Source organism: Centruroides sculpturatus, unplaced genomic scaffold (genome assembly GCF_000671375.1).
Source record: "Centruroides sculpturatus isolate CEXI.00-Female unplaced genomic scaffold, Cexi_2.0 scaffold91, whole genome shotgun sequence".
In the NCBI taxonomy this organism is placed as follows: domain Eukaryota; kingdom Metazoa; phylum Arthropoda; class Arachnida; order Scorpiones; family Buthidae; genus Centruroides; species Centruroides sculpturatus.
This window is the reverse complement of record NW_019384299.1, coordinates 698,428-724,321: the sequence shown is the minus strand read 5'-3', so window position 1 is coordinate 724,321 and position 25,894 is coordinate 698,428. Positions and strand designations below refer to the sequence as shown.

General features: G+C 31.7%; 2 protein-coding genes across 3 annotated transcripts in view; both read left to right on the top strand.

The window, feature by feature from the left end:
• The window catches only part of LOC111633789 (ubiquitin carboxyl-terminal hydrolase 38-like), a 32,714-nt gene extending 31,237 nt beyond the window's left edge, over window positions 1-1,477 (top strand). For both annotated transcript variants that reach the window (XM_023378456.1, XM_023378520.1), the window contains exon 13: window positions 28-1,477. In XM_023378456.1, the coding sequence (XP_023234224.1) occupies window positions 28-183 (156 nt within the window). In that variant the 3' untranslated portion in view covers window positions 184-1,477. The remainder of the gene's footprint in view (window positions 1-27) is intronic.
• Window positions 1,478-12,923: 11,446 nt separating this feature from the next.
• LOC111633620 (ankyrin repeat domain-containing protein 50-like) overlaps window positions 12,924-25,894 on the top strand; it is a 43,861-nt gene continuing 30,890 nt past the window's right edge. The window contains exon 1 of the mRNA XM_023378258.1: window positions 12,924-13,296. The gene's annotated coding sequence lies outside the window, so the exon portion shown is untranslated. The remainder of the gene's footprint in view (window positions 13,297-25,894) is intronic.

The following is a 25,894-nucleotide window of genomic DNA, read 5'->3' as shown; positions in this document are numbered from 1 at the left end:
AGGTTTTTAATTGTGTATTATTTTTAGGAACAAGAAGCAGAACGTTCCCTTGAACGAATGAAACATTCTCAAGATTATCTAATGCTGTCCAAAAGATTTCACAGGGATTTTGATGGTTCCCCTCCATCCGGAGGTTGCGGTAGTTCTGGATCAGATATGTCTTTTCCAAGATTTGTATATTAGAAATATTTATTTCAAGAATATTTGACACAATTATAAAAAAAAAACCAAAACAATATAAAGCTTAATTTAATAATTTATATGTAGATTTAATATTTGTTAAAACTAAAAGCAATGTAAATTAGTACATATATACTGTACATAGATTAGATCTTTAAATTATGGAGTCAAAATCCATCTGTATAAAATTACCATTTGTTGCTGAAATTTATAAATATTTCAAAATGACGTAATAATTTTAAAAGTAATAAAGTATTTTACACAATCAAAAAAGAAAAATTATAAATGTATATATATTTAATACATTTTTTTATAAATAAATTATGTTAGACAAGAACTCTGCTCAGTTCCATTAACTAAAATTATAATAGATTTAACATCTCGACTAATTTTAATATAGTAGATATTTTTATACGATATTTTTTATCAAACATCACGCTAAATATGAGGTGGGCGCTTGAATTGAGTGCAATCTTTAAATAAGTTATAAAATATTAATTAGGGATGCTACCAATAGCATTACTACAGTGTGATCATATAGACCAAAAACCAAACTTTGTATTAAGAATGGAAATCAATGAGATTTCAGGAATTGTGCCTGCATTTATGTTGAACATATTGATTGCTGAAAGTAATAATACAGGCATAAATTCGTCCCTTTTTCTTTAGAGAAACACTGAACACCATTGCAGATTTTCACAGAATTTGCTGAAAAACTTATGATGATGAACTGAGTATTACTTCCAGTAAGATGGAGTGACTTGCCATACATTACAGGAGTCAATGGTTACAATCCAGAGCATTTTTGAGGATCACGTCATCTCCAAGAATATCTGGCCGCCACAGTTTTACAAACTTCTTTTTTGTTGCGGCTATCTTAAGAAAAGAATGTAGCATAACTAACCCTGCACAGTTAGAGGATAATATTGAGAACTAGATCCAAAACATTGAGATACATCGTGTGGCTGACAGAAGGCAGTGGCTACTTCCAATACTTTCTGTGATATGATGTGTTGTTCAACATAAGTGGAGGTATGCTTACAGAGCACCTCATCAATTTTCATTAAATTAATTTGTTTAAGATTTATGATAAAAATGTGTGTTCAAGTCTATATGAATCATCCTGTATTACTTGCAGAAAGAGAATGAAATGGTATAATTTACAGCAAATTCAGAAATTGTATTTGGTGCAGCATGTTCTACAGTAGAAATATTTTAAAATGCTTCATTAGATAGAGATAAACTAGTATTGTATTTACACTAAGCTTCCAAACATCTCCGTTTATCTAAGATTTAACTCGTCTTTTATTTATAGATAAATTATTGTAAAGAATTTTTCAGTTTAATTTGATGATTGATTAGATTTAGAATCTTTTTTTTGAATAAAAAGAAATTGATTTCTGTAATTAGAATATGTAAATTGATATTTAAAATAAACAGGAAAGTTTGTACATTGGATTGAATACATTTGTTCTTTAAATGATTTCATTGGTTTCGTTTATTAGATTTGTAATAGCTTAATAATGCTTACGCAGTTTATTGATTTCATCATATATAAGAAAATATAGAGTGGACCAAAAGTCCGTTAATCATTTTAAAAATAACATGGAGCATGTTACAATGGTGGCAACCTTGAAAGAATGCATCAAACGACGTGAGAAGCATCACAGAGGATCCATCAAACACACTTCATTTGTCCTCAAAATAGACAACTTGCGTGTGACGTCAGGAATCCCGTTTTGCCGGCGCCATATTTGTGATGTTTCCGTTCTGTTTTAATCTCACGTGACAGGGTAACCAAACATTTAAACATTGAGTGGTTCACCTAACGAAGGGATACATTGTAATTAAATTTTAAAACAATAGAATTACAAAAGTTACCATACAACACTTAGAAATGATGCTATGCAATAGTCAATAAAACAAAAAACGTACAGTTGGTCGTTGTACTGAATAAAAATGTATTAAGAATATGGAGAAACATTAATATGCGTAAAATAAATGCATGGAAACTTTGTAAGCGCACTGGATATAATACAGAAGCAAATTTAAATGAAAATATATACACGACTCGCTAATCCGGCTATTTATTGCACAGAGGAATGCCGGATTGCCGAGAATAAAAAGGCAACGTATAGACAACCTGTCAAACTTTGATGCCGATTATTTTGGTTGGGGGCAAAAAATGACATGCAGTACCGTATACAGAAGTGAAACCTGAGGATATGTGACAGGACTAACATTTTCGTGGAAACTTACAAATGAGAAGTCGGATTATAGTGTATGCCGGATTACAGGACAATGTATTTGATATATTCATTCTATTAAAACTAATAATTTTCAATTTTGAAACAATTAAAATTTTTGTTCATAAGGTAGCAATAACATTTAGTAATTGTGACCCAAACATTTATTTGGTAATTTTATATATTTTTTTAAATTATTAAAACGTGATGAAACTTATTCTCTTGACATATGAAAAGCAGAGATCTTTTAAAATGACGTTTGAATATTTTTATTNAGTATAACACATCTTTAAATAAATAAAATATGCGTGCATAATTATTTATAAATACGTAGATTAATAAACTATTTTTAAAAATGAGGGCAATTATAAATTATATGTTCATTAATAAGTGGTGGTAGCGAAATTAATTTGAAATACATAGAATTATATGTGAAAGAGAGCTTGATTATTTTATTATATTAATTCCGAAACAGCAAGAGAATGAAACATTTTAAATTGCTTTATTACATAGTCAGCGGTAAAAATAATATCCTTAAAATAAAATACAGTAGAGCGTCGATTTTCCGAATCAATTGGGGACTGGGGTTGTCCGGATAACTGATATTTCGGATAACTGATTTACGTACGAAAAAATAGTTTAACGTATCCGATATCGAATTTTTTATCCGTTGCGTGTAGCTTCGCGTTGAATTTTCGTCGATGTTAAGCCTAACAAATACTATTGTATCGTTAAAAATTATTTTCTTATTTTGTACAAACAAAATAAATATATTGAAAATTATAAAAATAATAAAAAATTATACTTCAGATGCTAATTTAGTATCAAAAACGTAAAATATTTGAGTAGCCCAAGACATAGCCAAAGATTGAAGCGCCACAGCACTGGTGAAAATTTAAATTTGCCAACTGGAATTTTTTCGGATGATTGACTTTCGGAAAATCGACGCTCTACTGTACATAAATAAATAATTACATTCTTAGCCATTATGGCGCTGGTGTTTTCATGTAAAAAGTATAAATGAAATAAAAGTCCCAAAAATTGCATGTATAGGGTTTCAATTTTCAAATTGTAGACCTGTACATTCCCAGTGTCGTCCACCTGTCAGTTCTTCGTTAATCTCGAAAACGAAGTTACGCAAATGAAAATCGACACCTGATATGGAAAGCTTAAGAGCCGAAGTCCTGATTAATTATATACGAACTTTCGGTCTGGACCGGAAGTAACGTGATTTCAATTCAAAATTTTTACCTTACTGTATAGAGTAGTGGTTCCCGAAGTGGGTTCTACCGCCCTCCTGTGGGTGGCGAGCAAATCTATAGGGCGAAAAGAAGCAAGTGGGAGGCAGGGTACTGTTAAAGATACAGTACAGGTACCCCTTTCCTCTGTTAAACGGGTAAGAAGAAACATTACGTTTAATTGTTTCCAGATTTTGAGAATAGACGGGCGGATGCCGAGCGATCAAGGTGGCAACCTACAGCTCTGGGGGACCCCGGTTAATACTAACCGGTCGAAATAACCCCAGGAATTTTTCGGGAATGATCCGTCCGGATATTTCGGGCCCCGTCCCTCACCATTGTGGGCTTGCTAAAAAGAGGCCTTCTTAATGCCCACAGGGCAGAAAGAGTTAAAAAGAAAAAAAAACTTTGAGAACAATGTACGGTATAGGAATAAGTTTAGTTGTGGCAACTTGGGCGCTCCGCCTAGGGGGATGCCTTTTTAAAGGAAACTGGCCGCTATTTAGGCGTTACAGACGTGGAGAAAACCCGGAAAACTCCACGTGGCCAGCCCATCCGAGCCAGGCGGGAACCCACGACCGAACTCCCAGTGTCCATGTTCAGGGAACGAAGACCGCTTGGCCACCTGTGGGCCCGTAAGGGAACAAAGTGTGAGATTCATAGAAGAGTTTTCCTAAAAATATTTCCAAGCCTTTCTCACACGAAAAAATGGATTAGGGGGCGTTGGGATACGGTTCGGTATAACTTTATGGAACAAAGAGAGCGGTGCATCAGAAAAGTTCGGGAATCACTGGTATAGAGCAATAAATTTGGCATAGAATCGATCTTTACAATAAACTGTATAATATACACGTGATCCCAAATATTCTTTTTTTTTTAACTCTTTCCGCCCTGTGGGCACTAAGAGGGCCACATTTTGCAAGCCCATTATGGGTTCGTTTCAATTCCAGGACACGCAATAGATGTGTATTTTTACTCTGATAGTGAAAGAAATATATTTAAAATATGGAAAAAGATAATTTATTGTAAGAACAGTTTTTAGAATATAGTCCACTGTCACTAGACGGCAGTGGGAAAAAATCCGGGACATCTAGCAACTAATTAATGTAAACGATATAAATAAGATGGCGGAATCTCATCATAAAGTTATGGGTTTTTCGACTAGCAAAGATTCGATCTCGGGTCCCTCAGAGCAGTAGGATGCCATTTTAACCGCTCGGCCATTCAACCCGGTTAATTAAATAATGATAACAACAATACAACTGTTCCATTCTAACACTATAATTTTAAGAAATTTACATTTGTTTCCTCTATTAATTACATTTTTACTATTTTATAGCGAAAGGAAGGCTAAGGATTATAATGTATTAAATTCTAATAGAATCGAGGGCGAAATTAAACAAAGGAAATCGAGATGACAATCCAAAAATCATTTCTTCAAAATCCGATAATCCGAAGTGGATTCGATCTTAGATTCATTAACCTGCTTTTGCGGCTGTTTAGTTGAAATGTTTATGAAATTTTGGAGAATGGATTGTCCAGTTATGTCGGGTCTCGTTCCTGTAATGGCACTTCCTAAAAAGGCCATTAGAGAGTAAACAGTTTAAGGTGTACTGTACTTGTGTAGTTTACTCGCTTCTACTCCAAATTTTTATAGTACGATTTAAAATAAAAATACGTTGAAAGAGCAGCGGTTCGTTACTATACGGGCAAATTGCCTGGAATTAGGAGGCCCCAAACAAACTTTTTAAGAAAACATTAACCCCCAAAAAAATTAATCCGGAGTAAAATGTCTGAAGGCAACACTTTACTTGGAGGGTTTTAATTCAAATTCTCTTGGGTCCTATGAAGCTATTAGGAGACCATTTGGCGGTACAAAAATATGGGGGATATGTACTGTACACTCACAGGATCAGTAAATCCTCAATCGATATAAATACAGTCGACCCTCCATAACACTGTTGATAATTCCGTTTTATATGAATTCCGTGTTGTACGAATCACTTAGATTTTACACATACGTGTGCCGGGTTGTGAACGGCTCACGTATTTGTAAAATCTAAGTGACTCGTACAACACTGAATTCATATAAAACGGAATTATTAACAGTGTTATGGGGGGGTCGACTGTATACAGTTCCTACACAATTAGGAGCATTATACTTAAAACAACATAAATTTATGCAATTCTTAATTAATAAAANAGGGGGGAAAAAAGAAGAAAACAAGTATAATCCGTCTTGAACATTTCCCACGAAAAGTGCTGATGGTGAAGTCTGAGCCGATGCGTTTGCTATCTTTGATCCTCTTCTTCACTTGGTCTTCGGGTTTATGTCTTATTTAATTGGCTCCAACAATTGCTGAATAAGCGCAATTCGTCGGATACGACAAAATCTTTCTCTGCATAGACAACTCGAATTTCCTCTAACTGTTTTCTACCGATTATTAAAAAAATCAAAACATTTTTTTTTCATAATATTTAATTTAAACTTAGTAATAAAGTACTTATCTTACTTTCTTTATATATAGGCTATATTTATATCGAAATTGAATTTTATTTAAGAATTTTTCAATTTTATAAAGTAATTTTTCAAGATTAAGCGCTCTTTAACATTGATAAATCTGTTTAAACTATTTTAATTCCTTTCCTCCATTTCTTTACTTTTACTATTTTTTCTAATTAAACTCATATTAAAATTGATTTAAGAATATAAGGAGTTAAATTATAGTAGAACCTCCAATAACGGCCATTTTTTATATTCCAATGAGTGGACGTTGTTAAGAGGTTTGACTGTTTATAAAAATGCAAATTTCATAGTAAATTATTATTATTATTATTATTTTTTTTTAATCTAAAAATTTAATATCCGTAAGGAAACTTTATCGTTGTTTGCTTAAAGGGTAATATGGTATACCAGAAAGCCCCCTTTTTTTTGGCATAATCGGTCACTTTCCATCCTTCTCACTTGAGAACTGAGTGAAGCGAAGTCTCAAGAGACCACAAAAATCAATAGGCATTATGAAATGGGTGGCTGCAAATGCGTACAATTTTTATTTTTATTATTTTTTTTAATTCTTTGTACTAAGAACACGTTAATGAGCTCTAATGCACTTTTTTTTTTTAAATATACTTTCTTCGGTTTTATCTAAATGACTTTTCCTCCTCCTTTTTTTTTCCTCTAGAAAGTATAAGTTATTCGAGAGATATTAGTAGGCGTTGTGCTGAATTTTCCTGGTAGGCCAATGGCACCTTTACTCCACTTCCTAGTCGACTATCAAAGGATTTAAATGTTCCACATAACAAATTTAATCTGAATCTGTTACAACATTATTAATGATGGACGAATTTAATAAAAATCAAGTTTAATTACTGGCAGATTCAATAATTTATAAAGATTAGTTTTCGATTTGACGTCCGTAAGTCGGTCGGTCCGACTTTATTGACTTTATCTCTTAATAAATATCGCTAAAAAATTAAAAGTTTGAAGCATGAAAATTCGAATTTTTGGTGAAATTTATAAATAATTCCGTGAAGTCGATAAAGTGTCCATTACGTAATGCATTATTTTCACCACAAAAACAACAGCAAAAATTCTGTCGGCCTGTGATGGAAACTTGACGTGAATGTTATAAAAAATGTATGGGACCTTATACATGTGTTTTTATAAGCAACCTTATTGCAAATTAATAATTCAAGTAACAGCAACTTGCATGAATTGCATCTCAATTTCACGTGGTCTTTTTCATTGTTTACTCCATCAAATTCCTTGTTTACCGTTACTTAACGATGATAAAATTATTCGCAAATTTTTATCTAAGGAATTTAATAAAGTTTATTTTTATATTTATCTCTAAAAAAATTTTTTTAAAGAGATTATATTAGATAAAATGTCCTTTGTAAATGCTAGTTTCTTCCATTGTTGTTGGCATTTCTAAGCTTTAGAGGTGTTCCATTTTCAAAAAAAAAATCCGTTAAATGTGTAAATTTATCTATAGAATAATTATATTAATAAATAATTCTCGAATAAAGGTTGTTTTTATTGAATAAAAACAATTGTTTTTGTACGTTCTCGTGTATTAAAGTGGATAGGTCTTGTACAGGATATTGCGTGATTTGTAGTATAATAACTATAAAGGAAGTAATATCTTGATAAAATATAATTAAAACTGTTCATAGAATCACGTAAATTAATTTTTTTTTAAATATTAATGTCGGGTGTTTAACCCTTCACAAATACAGCAATGCCTCCTGCGTAAGTGGGGCATATAACCCTTAATTAATTAATATTTATGCTCTAAAATTTATATACAGATTGTTAGATGAGATGGAAAGAAATCGTCACGAAATAGGACACAATTTCACGAATTAAAATAATTAAATAAGGATAAGAGAATGAATTGGAACAATACAGTTCATCGAATCAATCGAAGCATCTCGTCTGTCAGTTCTAATTGATGCTGTATTCTCGGTGAACTTTCACCCCTGTTACTATTTTCCCTGTAGAGATTATGAAGATGAGACCTACTTCGTGAGGTTTTCTTAGTAATTTTTCAATTCGATCTTTACTTATTGCATAAATATTAATAATACAACGACAATATCGGTTCCATAATGTGTTAAGGAATGATCACTGTCAGTGTACATCAATTAAGTTTGTCCAAATAATATTTTTGATGAATTGAAAAAATCAAATTATTGACCTCGACTGTAAGAATTCTCCTTTGTGATGTGATAACTACGGACACAGAATATCGAGTACACAAGACAGTACACTCCAAATTGTTCTTTCTTAACCTTGTCTTTTCCAATGAGAGGTCATCTTTCAGAGATGAAGGATAAACTTGCTTCAGGTTCTTCTAAAATCTTCATTGAAATAACTCTGTTAGTAATCAGAAATAATAAAATGCTGTGTAGAAAGATTCAATTGTGTTGGATTAAAAGGGTAGATTGATGGAATGGATGATACTTTGTGCCAAAGTTTTTAAATTATCATTAACAATGAGGATGAATCTTCCTTTCTGAGACATCCTTCACCAATTTTCAATTTGAATTCCTAAATGATTTTAAGAGAAGACGGAAGTGATTAGTAGCACGTGTTTGTGCCCTTGATGGGAATAATCTGCATATTGCTGCCATCGATATAGGCTACATCAAGGGCAACAATCTCATTAAGTTTTACTGAGCAAATATTAAAATTGTTGCACTTATTTATATGTAAAAAGATTTTTCAGTTATACTTGCAAGAAACTTTGAAATGTTTTGATTTATGGGCGGATGGCTATAAGTTACAATATACAAAGGGTTCTTCTTCATGAAAGCCTTAAGATGTAGTCTTATAGCGTAGGACCCTACTCAGTAATCTGCTTAAAAGTGTTCGGTAGGGCATAAACACATTTTTATTCATCGTAAGCTTCTGGAAATTAATTTATCACAGAGTTTTTTCAGGTGGAGTGAAGTTCAACAACGTCGTAATCATCACAAACAATTTTTTCTTTTTTTTTTCTCAGCAATTGATAGTGAAGATGTTGAGTATCACGTCAAAGATGAATATCACAAGATGGATTATCATAATCCCATTTTAGTTTTTTTTTTCCTAAAAAAAAAATAATCTGTTTATCAGGAAAGCAAAAGATAAGCTTAAAAGTAAAGTCTGGAATAAGATAATCCTCTTTTTCTGGTTAGAAATTTGGGTTTAGAATTATTCATGGCATGCGTGTCTCTTGTATTTTACTTCTTATCGTATAATAATTTCTTTCAACATTTAGTTTGACAAATTCCCTTCTTCGCTTTATTTCGCATTTAACAAAGCAATAAATCAGCGAACGGACAGTTAAACTCCTGCGAAGATAGCATTATCGAGCAGCAAAAGGGAGATAAGGTAAGCATTCATAAGAATGTCAACTCTCTCTCACTTCGCTCGCCTTCAAAGTAATTGATGCAAGAATAAACTTAAAAAGTGAAAAGTCTTTCACGTTCGTGACGAGACGTTACGTCAAAGAAGTCATTTGAGGTTTCGTACTTCGTTTTCACCGCTAATTTACATAATTTTAAGTGATATTCTTTAGAAATATTGCTCAAAATCGCGTGAAATTTTTTTTTATCAACTTATAATACTTTTTACTACATCTAAATCTGTGTAGAGGCAGGACTAGACTTACAGTCTAGGTGGTAAAATATAATAAACTCTTCCCTTTGGCAAAATAATGTAAAAATGTGAGGCCCCAATCTATAGACTCGACGCGAGGCCCTAAGCTGTAGGTTGGTTAGCTTATGTTCAAATCCGGTTGTGCCCAGGACTGTGGAAAACGACTATGATTTTTGGAACTAGGGCCTCCTATGCCCTTCTAATTCTTCTGACATAATGCACTCTGTTTATGTTTCTCTCTCTCTTTCTCTATGCAATTTAAATTATATGAATTGATTTTCTATCTATACTTAACTTTGGTCGGGCCTCTTCCAGTCTTGGCCTCAGATCTACGGCAGCGGCGTTAGCCCTGTCAGTGTCTAACTACCTATACAGATTATCGACGAGATTATCTACAAGCTACAAAAATTAATTTTTTAAAAAAAGTTTATCTTAACGTCAATTGGTTAATGAAAATTCAAAATTTACTATTCAACCAATCGCCTTTAATAATTTTCGTGTAAACATTTAAGCTTATTATCTTACATATTTCTCAAAGAACTATCAATTTTCACAGGAACTATTTTGCATAATTCTTGTTTGTTATACTTAATCACAGTAAATTCCCGTATAAACGTATTATTTTAGCTAAGTCTAGCGCCGATGTCCTTAAGACGTTGTAGGGTTGACTTTTTGGATCGGGTTGGCAGCTTGCCAACAGTACTACGAAATATCCATTTTAACCCCATCCTAAGCATATTCAATATATTTTACTATTGACAGAAGCATGTACAACGATCTAAAAGTACAGCAGTATACGTATAGACATTTTTTTTTATTTCTATGGTCAAACACCATTCACTAAACTATCACTCTGTGTATATCTTTAAGTTGAATATGTGTTTGGTTTTAAAAGAGGGTGGACGATTTTTATGTGAGGGTTGCAAACACCAGATCCTTCCATCATTTGTCCAAATCAAGAGGTTGTGAGATTATCGATCGCGTTTATTAAGATATATTTTCTGTAAATCTTTGAAGTGTTGCTATTGATTTTGGACGGAGAAAGGTGTTCTATATTTTATTGTCCTCACCTCTATATTAAAAGAGGGATGCTTTTTACTATTTATGTCTACATTTATGTATATATGAGGTACATAAATCGTGACTCAAAAGTTTGCTATAAAGTATTTACGTGCGGTACCATTAAAATTTCGTTGAAATATCTTTTAAGAGGGGGGAAGAAATAGAAAATTTGACATCGAATAACGTTTTTTATGGCATATACATATATATATATATACTTTTTAACAACATGTATTACACAATTCTAGGTTTAATATATCTGCAATACAAGATTTACATATTTTCTATAGGGGCACAAAAGTTAGTTAACCGTTGTAAACATTAGGTTGCTCTTTTATTAATTAAAACTTTTGCATAATTGCATAATTGCTTGAAACCAACATAGTTAACGAACTTATGGGCCATACTCTCTCTCTCTCTGTATATATATATAGGCCTATATATATGAATTTTTTATATATACTCACACTTATCACATTTCTTTTGTCTTTTTTGGACCTTACAATGATTCTATTTTGTTTGAGATCACATTAATTAGAAGGAAGTGTCAAATATTTTTGACAATTCACATATTAATCATTTCTATTTATTTGCTCATGTTTTTGTTAAAACTATTAAATTTTTAATGTTTGAATTTTAAAAACTTTTTATAAGTTTTCAAACTTTACCATATGAATTTTTTATATATACTAACACTTATCACATTTCTTTTGTCTTTTTTGGACCTTACAATGATTCTATTTGTTTGAGATCACATTAATTAGAAGGAAGATTATTATATCTTTCTTCTACAGACTTATTGTATTATGATACACCTATTATCTTTACATTTATTATCTTACCTATTCTTCTAAATATCAAATTATTTCTTATTTAGCATCAAATTACTATGTCTGAAATGAATATCACTATTTTTGATGTAAATGTAANCTTTAAAAGCGTTTAAATTTATATATATAAATACATATAAACCGATTTTACATAAATATGAAGAAGATATAATTTAGTACCGTTTTTATGTGTTGGAATTTAAGTAGTTTCCATTAATTTTATTGTTCTACATTGAAATTTTGGCCTATTTAATACTTATTATCTGGTTTTTTAGTATTTAAAACATCTTTATGAATCTCATTTTTTTGGTTTCTTTCTGGATTTTTTCGATATTATCTCTTAAAATTACATCGTAAAATTGAAAAAAATGATATTAATTACAATTGGTTCTTGCTTAATTAGCTGTATTATCATAGTATTGTTAAAGCCTTATCGTTAAATTTTATATTATTTTTCATTATTCTAGTTGTATTGTTAGGACTGACATTACCCAATTTTTACGTGTTGCTAAATTTTTGTTATTAACATTGCTGGACTCGCGTTATTACTTTCCCTTATTTATACAGTCGAACCTCCAATAACGGCCATTTTTTTAATGGAAGTTTATTATTATTTTTTTTAACAGAAATGCTTACAAAATAATCTCCAACAACGGCCATTTTTATGTACAGTACTCGTCAGTGGCCGTCCTTCACAGGTTGTTTTACAGCTGTACTTTTACAGTGCTGTTGTGGTAGCTAGCATTGTTAAACCTGCCCGATTTATTGTGTAAATTATTATGATTCCATTAAAATAAAATTTTAAATTTCAATATTTTATGATGCCATACATGTTATCGTGTTTCTAAAATAATATTTTATTGTTTTTATTAAATACCGTTATATCCTATTGTTAAGTTTACTTTCTAGTATTACGCAAACACTACAGTTACTACATTCCATTGTGTAAGATAGATGCGTAAGAGATAAAATAAGAGATTCTTAACGAATTGTATTAATTACAAAAGATAAATTCGCGATAACAAAATCAAAAATTCATTATTAACACTTAAAAGAAAAAAATCCATTAATTGATTCGCAGCATCCACGAAAATTGCTAATTACAATCAAAGTTGATGGCAGTTAATCCACACACAACCAAACAATAGCCTCCAACAATAGTTTCTGCTTCGGTTAACAGATGTCGCTGCTAGTTTATAAGACAAGGCACGGTCGGTAGAGGCGCTAGATGGCAAAGCAGGCTGGAAGTGTAATGTCGGAAGCGGCGGTAGGAGCGAGCGACTTTCTCGCCTCACCATCAACGAACCGAAAAAAAGAAAACAAATAAAAATACGGCGAAAAAAGTGTAAATCGTGAAATATGTATCCGATGCCAGGATTCGCTCCAATGGGACCGCGTGACGTGGCAGGCTCCGCCTCACGCGATAGTGGCTTTGTGTAGTGCCACGGCAACGTCGTTAGACCATAGTTTTGTGTGGATAACGCTCCTTCCCACTCAGGACCTTATGTCTCCCAACTCGGGCCGGTTTGAGATTACGGAACGTCCAACCCTCGTTCCAGTTAGTAGCATAGAAGTTCGTGCCGAGATTATAAAATGTAAGTATTCTTCTTAAACAAGTATATTACACACTACACCGTGTGTTCGCGCTGTGTGTGTGTGTGTTTTTTTTTTTCTCTCCTGTTAACAGTAACTTCACGTTTGAATCACCATAGTCGATATTCCTTAATGCTGCTGCTGCTGCTCTGCTGCTGTTTACATATCGATGTTTGGCGTTTGGCCTCGATGACCTTGAGGCGACTCGACTGTATTCTTATTTTAGAAATGTCTAATTTTTGAACCAGTGTCAACAGGGGAAAAAATACGTCGACATTTTAATACGAATTTCCGAATTTTCACAGCGTATTAACCTGCATCCTGAGCGGATTTTCACATAGAAATTATAAGAAAACCCCTCCCGTTCTTGTGTTGTAATTGCACCCACTTTATTGCTTCGCGTGTGTGACTCACTTGTCATTTTTGTTTCTTATCGTCTGTACTTCGTTCGTATTGGTCGTTGCTATTCGTTATTATTGTTGATGTAGTTGATAAACTGATACTTTGATACCATTCTTCTATAAAAGTTGTACGGGAGATATCAATGTTAGCATAGATTAAGCAGTTGTGAAGTCTCACCCCCGTTAAACACACCTTTAAAATCATCTTTTTTTGTGACGATTGCCTTCTATTGAGTCGTCATTACTAGTTTGAGTCATTAACAATGCGATCATTGTCGAATTAATAGAATTTTTGGGAATTATCCATTAAGGGAGGAACTGTGGATCACTTCTGAGAAGGAAATTTGTTAGTTAGGGTGAGTAATTAAGTAATTTTAAAGAGGGCAGACAGTTTTCTGTTGTGTTCTCTGTAGTTCTTAAGTGGCTCATTCTTGAATTTGAACAATTATGAGCCCAAAGTGGCACACAGGGTAGACAATTTTCTGCTGTATAACTCTACAATTCTTGGTAATTGACTCATCTGAAATGCGTTCAGTTTTTTGTTTAACTGGATTGAGAATTAACTAATTATATCATTAAAAATTCGGTGTTTAAAAAAGGGTAACCAAAATATTGAGTTCTTCAGCATTCACTTGGCTGTATATCAAATCCATTGTTCATTTTGTAACCATTTTGGCAATGAGGTTGTTAACTTCTTATCTTCTACATGATCCAGACAGTTAATATCCCATTTTTTTAAACAATTGTAAACAGGGCACACGTAACTTCTCAATTATTTTTCTATGTTAGACCTGGCGGAAGGTCAATTACCCATTAATTTTCCGAACTTTTCGTCGAAAACGGGCGAAGAAAATGCAGTTAATTTTCTTCTTAACCGGAATTTAATTGGACAAAACTGGATAGGTTACGTGTGTAAAGTTCTCTTGTTAACTGGATAGCCGACCTAATTTCTTGCATATTTATATTGTTTCGTCATAGATCTAACTGTTCTTTTAATTCTTTCAAAATTCGTAATGAGGGTGTAATGCTCTATCATTGACGACGAAACGCAGGACTGGGTTTGGTGCACACAAGGTCACATTGAATAGGAAAAGAGGAAGAGGGGGGTTGAACGGGAGTGAGAAGCTAGTCTTACACTACCAGATGTTCTCGGGCATAGTTCACATTCTCGTTCGAGTGCGTGGGCGTTTCCAGAATTGACGAGGTTCACAAATTACATTTAGGGCAGCGGATGCTATAAGCTGTTCCCTTAATTAAATTAACATTAACATTCGCGTGACACTCGCTAATTCGGTTAATGTCGCCATGTCTAGCGTTCACTTTCACTATAAAACTCCAGTCTTTACTTTCCAAAGAATGAATTCTAGATTTTATAACCTTTTTATATATATATATATATATACTAAGGAATGATATGCCAGATCGAATATACGAATGTCTGTCGATCACGTTGAACTAAAGTCCAGACAGACACTTAGACGAACGTTAAACCCAGTTTTGATACGAGTCTTTGTTTCCTTGACCTTTATTTAACGTTCTCAAATCGATCTGGAATGTTTCGTTTTTAAGATTTTGGCGATTGATGTCTACATTCACAAATCTGTAATTGTATATTGTAAACATTTGATATTTTTCTACACAGGAATGCATTTTTAAATAGGATTTTCCTTAAATTTCCACAAAATTTCTTCATACCGTAGGATATAAATTCTAGAAGAAGTAAAGAGTGAGAAATTCCACATTCTTTAATGGAATGTCGAAATATTTCGGGGAATTTCCATGTTTCGAAGTCCAATCACTGAAAAAATTTCAAAAAATCGGTTTAAATTACCTAAATATAGGGAAACGACGGATTTTTTTCCGCTTAATTCGTATGTTTTTCAGGGGATACAACTTCTAGTTGCTAAATAAGCGATTTATTCTATCATTCCGCTGAAATTACTCACTTTATACTGATTTAAACGCATAAAATACAAAGCAAATCGAATGTTTTTGAGTTATTGTAGACTATGGAGTACATTTATAGTGAAAATTTGTATTAATTTAGTCTAATTTTAGCATTAAAATATAGAAAAAAATCATTCCAGATAAGTTTAAAATGAAATTCGAACTCGGACCCTCTCCTCTGACTTAAATCAGATGTTATCGATTACATTCGAACGTTCTATAACTAGTTTCTCGAACTTGGAATCGATTGGCTTGATGGAAAAGTATTATATTCATGGAAAAAAAATCGATTTCAAATGATTGATCAACGATTTTATTGCCATCGATTGTTTCGTGGGCAACGTTAATATTTCTGCCACAATCGAAAAAAAAAAAAAAAAATGGCGTAAAGTAGAGAAAAGATTCTGGTTTAGAACATTCTGTATCGATTTTCGGAACGATCCGTAAACGGAAGCGGAAGTTATTGTAATTTCAAAAGTTTAAAAAACGTCATAAACCCGGGGGATTTCACTCTGATCATGCATTGTTATTCCATGTTCGAACGAACGTAAAAGGCGGCGATGCATGTCATGGACAGAAACGTGGTGGTGTATCACATCAGGTTTATTTATGAATGACATGTGAATAGCGAATTAACTCGCCATTAGACACGTGTGGTTTTTGGCTTAACACGTAGGCAAGTGTTTGTTATAATTCTGCCAGGATTCAGTTCGATTTTGCTTCTTTTAGTTTCATCTATTAAAGGTTATCTTGAAGAGAAAATAAAGGGAAAACAAGTCGAAATATTTGAAGCAAAACAGAATTTTTGATGCAAAGCAAAGTCGTATTAAAGAAGTAATGGTTCTAGAAAGAACACGAAGAGGAATAGTAGTTAAGATACAATAAGTACAAAAAATGATGGTAACAACATGAGTAGACCAGTAGCAGAATGANTATCTAACACAATGTTTCAGCGTTTAAAAACGAGATAATTTATTGAAAAGTTCATAAATGATATAATTATTTTTATTTCTACGCTGTTATGACTATTATCTAATGTAATTTACTCATAATGTTTACTTAAACGAAATTAATTCGAGATAAAAATAGAGCAGTGAGATAATTCAAATTTTATCTTTTATTATAATGTTAACATGTTACAAAGTCGATTCAGCTTTTTTATTTATTTATTATTATTATTTTTTTTCTAAGTATAAACAAAAATTTTAAATTAAATTTACAGTAATGAAAAATCATTCTAATAAACATTAGAAGTTCTCTGCACATTTAAAAAGAATTAAAACTGAAAATATTCTAAAAAACTACAACGAAGATTGGTTAAAAAACTAGAATGGGCGGAGAGTAACTCCGCCCATTCTAGTTTTTTAACCAATCTTCGCTGTAGTTTTTTAGAATATTTTCGATTTTAATTTTAAAATATCTGCAGAGACCCACCTATGTTTCAGAAGCAGTTTTTTTAAAAGTAATCTTCTATTTAACAGCATTTGAAAGTTATCGCAGCTAATCAAAGGATATATTTTCTAGAATTTCGATAAATTTGAACTCTACCTAACATTGAAATCTACATAAAACATTGAAAATATAGAAATAAAATTGAAAGCGTCATCCAAAATTTATGACTTGTTGCTATGAAATTTGACAGTTCTTCATGCTGATGATGATCATGTTTTAATGTAAATATATGGCGGCCCAAAAGACAGTTAACCACGTTATTTTTTTTCAATGTTTTAAACGCACTTGTCAATCACAAACTGAATTTGTTAAATCATTCTAAGCAATATAGCATTTGAAAAAGACAGAAAAATTAATCTATACGGTGGTTAACTAACATTTAGACCACTCTGTATAAATTTATCACGACAATTTCAGTAAGAAACATTAAAAAAATCTTTTATTTAACATCAACTTCATTTATATTCAGTAACACAACATACAAAAAAATCACATTTATCTCAATAATAGGGAGAAAAATTACAGTAAACATTGTTATATAAAATNAAACAAGTCGAAATATTTGAAGCAAAACAGAATTTTTGATGCAAAGCAAAGTCGTATTAAAGAAGTAATGGTTCTAGAAAGAACACGAAGAGGAATAGTAGTTAAGATACAATAAGTACAAAAAATGATGGTAACAACATGAGTAGACCAGTAGCAGAATGAGGAGGAACATTGGTTCTGAAAGCAGTGTGACAGGAACAATGGTTCCAGAGGCAGTGTGAGCAGAAAATGGTTCTAGAAATAGTGGGAGCAAGAGGAAAGTAGTAGCAGTGATTCTGGATAAGCGAAGTAGGAGCATTGATTGTAGAAGAGCGAAGTAGGAGCAACGATTCTAGAAGAGCGAATTAGGAGCAACGATTCTAGAAGAGGAAAGTAGGAGTAGTGATTCTAGAAGNAAACAAGTCGAAATATTTGAAGCAAAACAGAATTTTTGATGCAAAGCAAAGTCGTATTAAAGAAGTAATGGTTCTAGAAAGAACACGAAGAGGAATAGTAGTTAAGATACAATAAGTACAAAAAATGATGGTAACAACATGAGTAGACCAGTAGCAGAATAAGGAGGAACATTGGTTCTGAAAGCAGTGTGACAGGAACAATGGTTGCAGAGGCAGTGTGAGTAGAAAATGGTTCTAGAAATAGTGGGAGCAAGAGCAACGATTCTAGGAAAGGAAAGTAGTAGCAGTGATTCCGGATAAGCGAAGTAGGAGCAACGATTCTAGAAGAGCGAAGTAGGAGCAACGATTCTAGAAGAGCGAATTAGGAGCAACGATTCTAGAAGAGGAAAGTAGGAGTAGTGATTCTAGAAGAGGAAAGTAGGAGCAGTGATTCTAGAAGAGGAAAGTAGGAGTAGTGATTCTAGAAGAGGAAAGTAGGAGCAGTGAATCTAGAAGAGGAAAGTAGGAGCAACGATTCTAGAAGAGGAAAGTAGGAGTAGTGATTCTAGAAGAGCGAATTAGGAGCAACGATTCTAGAAGAGGAAAGTAGGAGTAGTGATTCTAGAAGGGGAAAGTAGGAGCAGTGATTCTAGAAGAGGAAAGTAGGAGTAGTGATTCTAGAAGAGGAAAGAAGGAGCAACGATTCTAGAAGAGCGAATTAGGAGCAACGATTCTAGAAGAGGAAAGTAGGAGCAGTGATTCTAGAAGAGCGAAGTAGGAGCAACGATTCTAAGAGAAGAAAGTAGTAGCAGTGATTCTGGATAAGCGAAGTAGGAGCAGTGATTCTGGAAGAACGAAGTAGAACTAACGATTCCAGAAGAGCGAATTAGGAGCGATGACTCTAGAAGTGTTAACAAAAATAGTGACTCCGAAAGCAGTGCGAGCAAAAAGAATGGTTATAGAAGTAAAGCGAGCAAAAGCAAACTAAAGAAGATTAATGGTTCTAGAAGTAAAAAAAGAGGAAAAAAAGTAGAAACAACACACAACAAAACACTTTAACCGAATTAAACGGTATATACTAAAAGCATTATTGACCAGTTCCACATAACAAATTTAATCTGAATCTGTTACAACATTATTAATGATGGACGAATTTAATAAAAATCAAGTTTAATTACTGGCAGATTCAATAATTTATAAAGATTAGTTTTCGATTTGACGTCCGTAAGTCGGTCGGTCCGACTTTATTGACTTTATCTCTTAATAAATATCGCTAAAAAATTAAAAGTTTGAAGCATGAAAATTCGAATTTTTGGTGAAATTTATAAATAATTCCGTGAAGTCGATAAAGTGTCCATTACGTAATGCATTATTTTCACCACAAAAACAACAGCAAAAATTCTGTCGGCCTGTGATGGAAACTTGACGTGAATGTTATAAAAAATGTATGGGACCTTATACATGTGTTTTTATAAGCAACCTTATTGCAAATTAATAATTCAAGTAACAGCAACTTGCATGAATTGCATCTCAATTTCACGTGGTCTTTTTCATTGTTTACTCCATCAAATTCCTTGTTTACCGTTACTTAACGATGATAAAATTATTCGCAAATTTTTATCTAAGGAATTTAATAAAGTTTATTTTTATATTTATCTCTAAAAAAATTTTTTTAAAGAGATTATATTAGATAAAATGTCCTTTGTAAATGCTAGTTTCTTCCATTGTTGTTGGCATTTCTAAGCTTTAGAGGTGTTCCATTTTCAAAAAAAAAATCCGTTAAATGTGTAAATTTATCTATAGAATAATTATATTAATAAATAATTCTCGAATAAAGGTTGTTTTTATTGAATAAAAACAATTGTTTTTGTACGTTCTCGTGTATTAAAGTGGATAGGTCTTGTACAGGATATTGCGTGATTTGTAGTATAATAACTATAAAGGAAGTAATATCTTGATAAAATATAATTAAAACTGTTCATAGAATCACGTAAATTAATTTTTTTTTAAATATTAATGTCGGGTGTTTAACCCTTCACAAATACAGCAATGCCTCCTGCGTAAGTGGGGCATATAACCCTTAATTAATTAATATTTATGCTCTAAAATTTATATACAGATTGTTAGATGAGATGGAAAGAAATCGTCACGAAATAGGACACAATTTCACGAATTAAAATAATTAAATAAGGATAAGAGAATGAATTGGAACAATACAGTTCATCGAATCAATCGAAGCATCTCGTCTGTCAGTTCTAATTGATGCTGTATTCTCGGTGAACTTTCACCCCTGTTACTATTTTCCCTGTAGAGATTATGAAGATGAGACCTACTTCGTGAGGTTTTCTTAGTAATTTTTCAATTCGATCTTTACTTATTGCATAAATATTAATAATACAACGACAATATCGGTTCCATAATGTGTTAAGGAATGATCACTGTCAGTGTACATCAATTAAGTTTGTCCAAATAATATTTTTGATGAATTGAAAAAATCAAATTATTGACCTCGACTGTAAGAATTCTCCTTTGTGATGTGATAACTACGGACACAGAATATCGAGTACACAAGACAGTACACTCCAAATTGTTCTTTCTTAACCTTGTCTTTTCCAATGAGAGGTCATCTTTCAGAGATGAAGGATAAACTTGCTTCAGGTTCTTCTAAAATCTTCATTGAAATAACTCTGTTAGTAATCAGAAATAATAAAATGCTGTGTAGAAAGATTCAATTGTGTTGGATTAAAAGGGTAGATTGATGGAATGGATGATACTTTGTGCCAAAGTTTTTAAATTATCATTAACAATGAGGATGAATCTTCCTTTCTGAGACATCCTTCACCAATTTTCAATTTGAATTCCTAAATGATTTTAAGAGAAGACGGAAGTGATTAGTAGCACGTGTTTGTGCCCTTGATGGGAATAATCTGCATATTGCTGCCATCGATATAGGCTACATCAAGGGCAACAATCTCATTAAGTTTTACTGAGCAAATATTAAAATTGTTGCACTTATTTATATGTAAAAAGATTTTTCAGTTATACTTGCAAGAAACTTTGAAATGTTTTGATTTATGGGCGGATGGCTATAAGTTACAATATACAAAGGGTTCTTCTTCATGAAAGCCTTAAGATGTAGTCTTATAGCGTAGGACCCTACTCAGTAATCTGCTTAAAAGTGTTCGGTAGGGCATAAACACATTTTTATTCATCGTAAGCTTCTAGAAATTAATTTATCACAGAGTTTTTTCAGGTGGAGTGAAGTTCAACAACGTCGTAATCATCACAAACAATTTTTTCTTTTTTTTTCTCAGCAATTGATAGTGAAGATGTTGAGTATCACGTCAAAGATGAATATCACAAGATGGATTATCATAATCCCATTTTAGTTTTTTTTTTCCTAAAAAAAAAATAATCTGTTTATCAGGAAAGCAAAAGATAAGCTTAAAAGTAAAGTCTGGAATAAGATAATCCTCTTTTTCTGGTTAGAAATTTGGGTTTAGAATTATTCATGGCATGCGTGTCTCTTGTATTTTACTTCTTATCGTATAATAATTTCTTTCAACATTTAGTTTGACAAATTCCCTTCTTCGCTTTATTTCGCATTTAACAAAGCAATAAATCAGCGAACGGACAGTTAAACTCCTGCGAAGATAGCATTATCGAGCAGCAAAAGGGAGATAAGGTAAGCATTCATAAGAATGTCAACTCTCTCTCACTTCGCTCGCCTTCAAAGTAATTGATGCAAGAATAAACTTAAAAAGTGAAAAGTCTTTCACGTTCGTGACGAGACGTTACGTCAAAGAAGTCATTTGAGGTTTCGTACTTCGTTTTCACCGCTAATTTACATAATTTTAAGTGATATTCTTTAGAAATATTGCTCAAAATCGCGTGAAATTTTTTTTTATCAACTTATAATACTTTTTACTACATCTAAATCTGTGTAGAGGCAGGACTAGACTTACAGTCTAGGTGGTAAAATATAATAAACTCTTCCCTTTGGCAAAATAATGTAAAAATGTGAGGCCCCAATCTATAGACTCGACGCGAGGCCCTAAGCTGTAGGTTGGTTAGCTTATGTTCAAATCCGGTTGTGCCCAGGACTGTGGAAAACGACTATGATTTTTGGAACTAGGGCCTCCTATGCCCTTCTAATTCTTCTGACATAATGCACTCTGTTTATGTTTCTCTCTCTCTTTCTCTATGCAATTTAAATTATATGAATTGATTTTCTATCTATACTTAACTTTGGTCGGGCCTCTTCCAGTCTTGGCCTCAGATCTACGGCAGCGGCGTTAGCCCTGTCAGTGTCTAACTACCTATACAGATTATCGACGAGATTATCTACAAGCTACAAAAATTAATTTTTTAAAAAAAGTTTATCTTAACGTCAATTGGTTAATGAAAATTCAAAATTTACTATTCAACCAATCGCCTTTAATAATTTTCGTGTAAACATTTAAGCTTATTATCTTACATATTTCTCAAAGAACTATCAATTTTCACAGGAACTATTTTGCATAATTCTTGTTTGTTATACTTAATCACAGTAAATTCCCGTATAAACGTATTATTTTAGCTAAGTCTAGCGCCGATGTCCTTAAGACGTTGTAGGGTTGACTTTTTGGATCGGGTTGGCAGCTTGCCAACAGTACTACGAAATATCCATTTTAACCCCATCCTAAGCATATTCAATATATTTTACTATTGACAGAAGCATGTACAACGATCTAAAAGTACAGCAGTATACGTATAGACATTTTTTTTTATTTCTATGGTCAAACACCATTCACTAAACTATCGCTCTGTGTATATCTTTAAGTTGAATATGTGTTTGGTTTTAAAAGAGGGTGGACGATTTTTATGTGAGGGTTGCAAACACCAGATCCTTCCATCATTTGTCCAAATCAAGAGGTTGTGAGATTATCGATCGCGTTTATTAAGATATATTTTCTGTAAATCTTTGAAGTGTTGCTATTGATTTTGGACGGAGAAAGGTGTTCTATATTTTATTGTCCTCACCTCTATATTAAAAGAGGGATGCTTTTTACTATTTATGTCTACATTTATGTATATATGAGGTACATAAATCGTGACTCAAAAGTTTGCTATAAAGTATTTACGTGCGGTACCATTAAAATTTCGTTGAAATATCTTTTAAGAGGGGGGAAGAAATAGAAAATTTGACATCGAATAACGTTTTTTATGGCATATACATATATATATATATACTTTTTAACAACATGTATTACACAATTCTAGGTTTAATATATCTGCAATACAAGATTTACATATTTTCTATAGGGGCACAAAAGTTAGTTAACCGTTGTAAACATTAGGTTGCTCTTTTATTAATTAAAACTTTTGCATAATTGCATAATTGCTTGAAACCAACATAGTTAACGAACTTATGGGCCATACTCTCTCTCTCTCTGTATATATATATAGGCCTATATATATGAATTTTTTATATATACTCATGAATTTTTATTAAAAAAATCAAGTAATAATATATAATTTATACAGCTTATAATACTTTTATTATTAATAAATTACATATAATAATGTCAAAAGTAACGAGCTCGTAACATAATTATCTAACACAATGTTTCAGCGTTTAAAAACGAGATAATTTATTGAAAAGTTCATAAATGATATAATTATTTTTATTTCTACGCTGTTATGACTATTATCTAATGTAATTTACTCATAATGTTTACTTAAACGAAATTAATTCGAGATAAAAATAGAGCAGTGAGATAATTCAAATTTTATCTTTTATTATAATGTTAACATGTTACAAAGTCGATTCAGCTTTTTTATTTATTTATTATTATTATTTTTTTTCTAAGTATAAACAAAAATTTTAAATTAAATTTACAGTAATGAAAAATCATTCTAATAAACATTAGAAGTTCTCTGCACATTTAAAAAGAATTAAAACTGAAAATATTCTAAAAAACTACAACGAAGATTGGTTAAAAAACTAGAATGGGCGGAGAGTAACTCCGCCCATTCTAGTTTTTTAACCAATCTTCGCTGTAGTTTTTTAGAATATTTTCGATTTTAATTTTAAAATATCTGCAGAGACCCACCTATGTTTCAGAAGCAGTTTTTTTAAAAGTAATCTTCTATTTAACAGCATTTGAAAGTTATCGCAGCTAATCAAAGGATATATTTTCTAGAATTTCGATAAATTTGAACTCTACCTAACATTGAAATCTACATAAAACATTGAAAATATAGAAATAAAATTGAAAGCGTCATCCAAAATTTATGACTTGTTGCTATGAAATTTGACAGTTCTTCATGCTGATGATGATCATGTTTTAATGTAAATATATGGCGGCCCAAAAGACAGTTAACCACGTTATTTTTTTTCAATGTTTTAAACGCACTTGTCAATCACAAACTGAATTTGTTAAATCATTCTAAGCAATATAGCATTTGAAAAAGACAGAAAAATTAATCTATACGGTGGTTAACTAACATTTAGACCACTCTGTATAAATTTATCACGACAATTTCAGTAAGAAACATTAAAAAAATCTTTTATTTAACATCAACTTCATTTATATTCAGTAACACAACATACAAAAAAATCACATTTATCTCAATAATAGGGAGAAAAATTACAGTAAACATTGTTATATAAAATTTAAAAAAAAATAAGNCGTGTCACGCTACGGTTATCATTCTGCCTTCTATTTCTAATAATTCTGAAGAGGTGGTACACTTGATGTCAATAGCATAAAATACTAATTTAAAATTGAATATATGAAATTTTTTATTCTGTAATTTAAAGAAAAACCAAATTTGGTGAACATTTCATCTCTGTTCAAGCTTGTCTCTGTTGAAAAAATGCAAAAAAAATTAAAGAAATTCAGTATAAATTTGCTGTTCTTGCCATTTTGATGTTGCTATATTTACTATATTACTATATTTTAAATATAAATATTAGTTGTTATATTTTGATAGTGATTATCATATTTTAATGCACTATATTTATAATATATGATGATGTTAATGCTATATTTTATCATATATTTATATTGTTTTAGGTTTATATGTGGTATATTATGCCATTTTCATTCATTGGATTTATGCTATTAGCTTGAATCCACTTAAATTTTTAGCATAATTTGGATATTTAAATAAAATATTTGGGAAAAGAAAGTTGAAACATTTAAAAATACATGCTTGTTAGAAATTTTTTTCATTTTAATCAAAGTTTTAATATAATTTTTTAAGCACTTACACTGTTTTCTTTAAATTTCCATCTTTCTATATGAGTTATTCAACAGAAAACATTCACAAAATAAAAATATTAATAATTACAATAAAATTTAATTGATATTTAGTTTCTAAAATAATCCATAATATTGAAATATTGCATTAATAAATGTAAGAGAGATCCACAAATAGATAGTTAGCTTCTAGTTTCTTTGTGATATGCTAATAGACTAAATTATGAAAATTATCTAACTCAAATGAAGGGAATATCTTAACCAGAATCCCATTTTAGAGGGATCTGCTGAGGCCATTGAAGGTTTCATAACTGTAAGCTATAGACTACATTTATATAAGTTCAAGTTGTGTAAGTACATACATTTAGTATAAGTGCAGGTTACAAACTTGTGAGCAACCTACACATTTATGTATACATAAATGCAGGTTGCACAGGTGTATACATAAGTATATGCAAGGGCATATTATAATAATTAATGAGGCAGAACACTGAAAAAAAAAGTCACTTGCTCTTGAACTACTTTCAAGTAATTAATTTGAAAAATGAAGAAAACAGGTGCCTAAAAGCTTATATTTTTAAAAAAATATTATATCATGTTACATTTTAGTCACAAAAGGCCGCATGTGGCCTG